Here is a 3,037-nt window from a genome sequence, read left to right as displayed (position 1 = left end):
AAATTAATTCATAGTATTTTTTATTAACTGATTAATTTGTTGACTAAGCTTTTGATTCGTTGTAGATTTTTACAGTTTCTCCTCCTGATGAGAAAATTATTTACTCGGGATGTAATATCACCTGCTAACACAAGGTGGTAGTGTTATATAAACTTAAGCACCACAGCTGCCCAAAACAGCACCGAGGGTAGAGCTGGTTAAGTACTAGGCTGTGTTTTCACAGCACACTCACCTCTGTGCATCCTGTCAGCACAGAATTCCCATGTATGCACACAACAAAATTAGGCATTACTGTAAGGAAAATGTTTATTTTCCTGTCAAACCTGAGGTATTTGAATCCCCTGAATTTACCAAGAGTCTATTGTGTTCTCACAACACAGACAAAAGAAATGACATCATCGGTCACACCTTATGTGCGCTCTAAACATCCGCTGGGGCCTTATAAGCAGCATCCAGGAATTCTCCACCCTGCTCTGGACTCCGGGCCTCCCCTCGCCTTCACAGCCTTCTTAGGCTACGCTGAGAACCAGAGCTGGGTGGAACTGGCCTCCTTCACCACCACAACAACAACACAAACAGCAGCAGTAACGCATTTCATTGGACGACTGGCTGGAGACAAAACACTGCATGATAGCCAAGCCCGAGCCCTGCCTACGACCTCTGTGCTCGAGCCGCCGCAGCTCTTCTGCTCCACCCTGCACTGCTCATTTACTCATTCCACAGAAATCCAAGCAAGCGCCAAGTTAACAGATTTCACAGACATGACCCACGAGACGCAAATTATATCCACTTGAGCAACCAAGACATTTACTTTTTTCGACAGTGGCATTTCATCTCCTTCCCTAAAAGCATCACCTCCTTTACCTCCCCCTTTTACTCTTTCCCTCTGACATCTCTCTAGATCTCCATCCTCCCTCTTAATCCCTCCTCTTACTCACTCAGCCTGCTTTTCTTTCTTTTGTGAGCCCTGGCTTGTGACATGGGTGCAGCTTCTCTCTGTCACAGAGGTGGTTGATTGCTTTCATCGGCGCCGTTTGTATTTCAGTTTCCCATTAATAACACCTGAACCTCTGGAGCTGTTGGCTTCAAGGGAGCAAATAGCTTTATAGTCCTAATAGCCTACAAGTATCAACCACTAACATTTTCAAGCTAGAGCTTATCAGTTTAAAAACAGCAAGAGACTGATGGAAGAGAACAAAATGAATCCTGAGTGTCTCAAATGTTACATGCTACCTGGAACACTCTATGGCAAATATGCTGCCCATGGAAATTCATAACATGAGACAGCACTGATTGCACATGAAACAATAGATGGGACTTCTCTATTTCACATTATGTGTTTGTGTAGCACCACCACCCCTCCTCCCTGCATTCTACAGGGTGTCTGGCCTTCACTTCGCTGTCAGTCCCCTCCCAATACACAGGAAGTCGGCATCCAGTGACCCACACCAAACATCCTGTAAGGAAGTGGGGCCCTGGAAAACAAGTCCTGGGAGGGGAGGAGGGGGGAGGAGGAGAGTGGAGAGGGAGGCCCTTGGCTAGATGGGTGTGGTGTTTAGTCGAGGTCTTACAGCCTTGGCCTTGTGCCCCCCACCCTTCCCCAAAACCTCACCTAACTTGTGGCACAACCCTGTCCAACATTCCTCCACATTTTCTGCAGACCACGCCAGCATTCATTTTAACATTACCTAAATAACACTGCAGGTGTTTTCTGTCCTCGTGCTGTCCATCCACACCTTGCTTAAAACCACACGAGTTTCTTTTGAACTCTAACTGAGATGGCACTTTCCAAAGATACTGAAATCACGAGGCTTTGTTTTGGTAAACGTGTGTGAAATAATGCAAAAAGCACTTGAAAGAAAGGTCAAGCTATAGCCAAATGTTTGATTAAGTCACTCAGGATAAATATTAAATACGCTACTTTGAACAAAGATTGGCACCCAACTGATTTATTGGTGAGGTAAAACTATTGGCTGATATTAGATATTTACCAGTCTTTCAGCAAAGGTTAATAAGGCTAATACATAAAAAGAAGAGATGGGAGAAACAACCTTCCACCATGTTACGAGTGTTTACATTGCACAGTTTGTCCACCACATTTCCTTTAATCTTTCCTATGATTAGCCTTTTTTAAAGATAAGCTAGGCTAATCACAGCTAATATTAGACCATTTCAAACTACTGAAGAAACAAAATAGTGAAATACTTTTAAGCTTTAACACCAGTAGTGTCCGATGTAATGCCATTACCAGAAACAGGTGCCGAGGTTGCCTACTTTTCCTGGAGACCTTCATGAGTGTGCCCTCTTTGACAAACATCTGCCAAAAGAAACAGTATAAAAGCTTTGCATGTTAGGTTGATGTAATGTTGTTAACTAATCCTTACAACATTACGTAAACACATGACCAGTCTTTTTATGCTTTCAAAGTGACCTCAGAGATCTGGCATTCAGATTTTGGTGTTGCTTTGTTTTTGACAGTGCAGCAGTAACGCTGTCAGACAGAACTACACGATGCTCACCCTTCCAGGTTTCAGAAGGTCCCTCTTCCCTTTCACGCTGTATTCAATGTGGACCAGACGCAACAAGTTTTCCTGCAGAAGAAGAGAAGCAGGAAGTTAGCGAGAGAGAGATTATCTAGTGATTGATGGAAGAGAAGACAAAGAACTGAACCATCCCTGTTTCTCTGTGTCTGCCATCCCTCACATTTTTAGTATCACATCCCTTTCCGACTCCCTCCCTTTCATGCCCAAAGAGAGATGTGCTACCACCGTCTGTCAGTCTCTGTGTGTATGTGTGTGTGTCAGGGCTTGCGCACAAATGAGAAAAAAAGTGTGATAAACAGAGGAGGTAAGCCAAAGAGCCACATGGGAGCTCAGCAGTGAGGTGGGGTTGCCAGTTCATTCACAAACCATTCCCTCCCTTATAATTATCTCCATGAAGAGATAATTTGTGTGTGTGTGTGTGTGTGTGTGTGTGTGTGTGTGTGTGTGTGTGTGTGTGTGTGTGTGTGTGTGTGTGTGTGTGTGTGTGTGTGTGT

At 44.2% G+C, this 3,037-nt stretch overlaps 1 protein-coding gene across 2 annotated transcripts in view; it reads right to left on the bottom strand.

The window, feature by feature from the left end:
• Positions 1 to 3,037, bottom strand: part of fgd5a (FYVE, RhoGEF and PH domain containing 5a) — a 32,825-nt gene that overhangs the window by 5,873 nt on the left and 23,915 nt on the right. For both annotated transcript variants that reach the window (XM_042213541.1, XM_042213542.1), the window contains exons 11-12: positions 2,520 to 2,591; positions 2,249 to 2,317 (exon numbers count right to left, since the gene is read on the bottom strand). In XM_042213541.1, coding sequence (XP_042069475.1) covers positions 2,249 to 2,317; positions 2,520 to 2,591 — 141 coding nt within the window. The remainder of the gene's footprint in view (positions 1 to 2,248; positions 2,318 to 2,519; positions 2,592 to 3,037) is intronic.

This window comes from Haplochromis burtoni, unplaced genomic scaffold, assembly GCF_018398535.1.
Source record: "Haplochromis burtoni strain Fernald_Lab_line unplaced genomic scaffold, NCSU_Asbu1 Contig_451, whole genome shotgun sequence".
In the NCBI taxonomy this organism is placed as follows: Eukaryota; Metazoa; Chordata; class Actinopteri; order Cichliformes; family Cichlidae; genus Haplochromis; species Haplochromis burtoni.
Note: the sequence above shows the minus strand (reverse complement) of the source record. Positions and strands in the feature narration are given on the sequence as shown.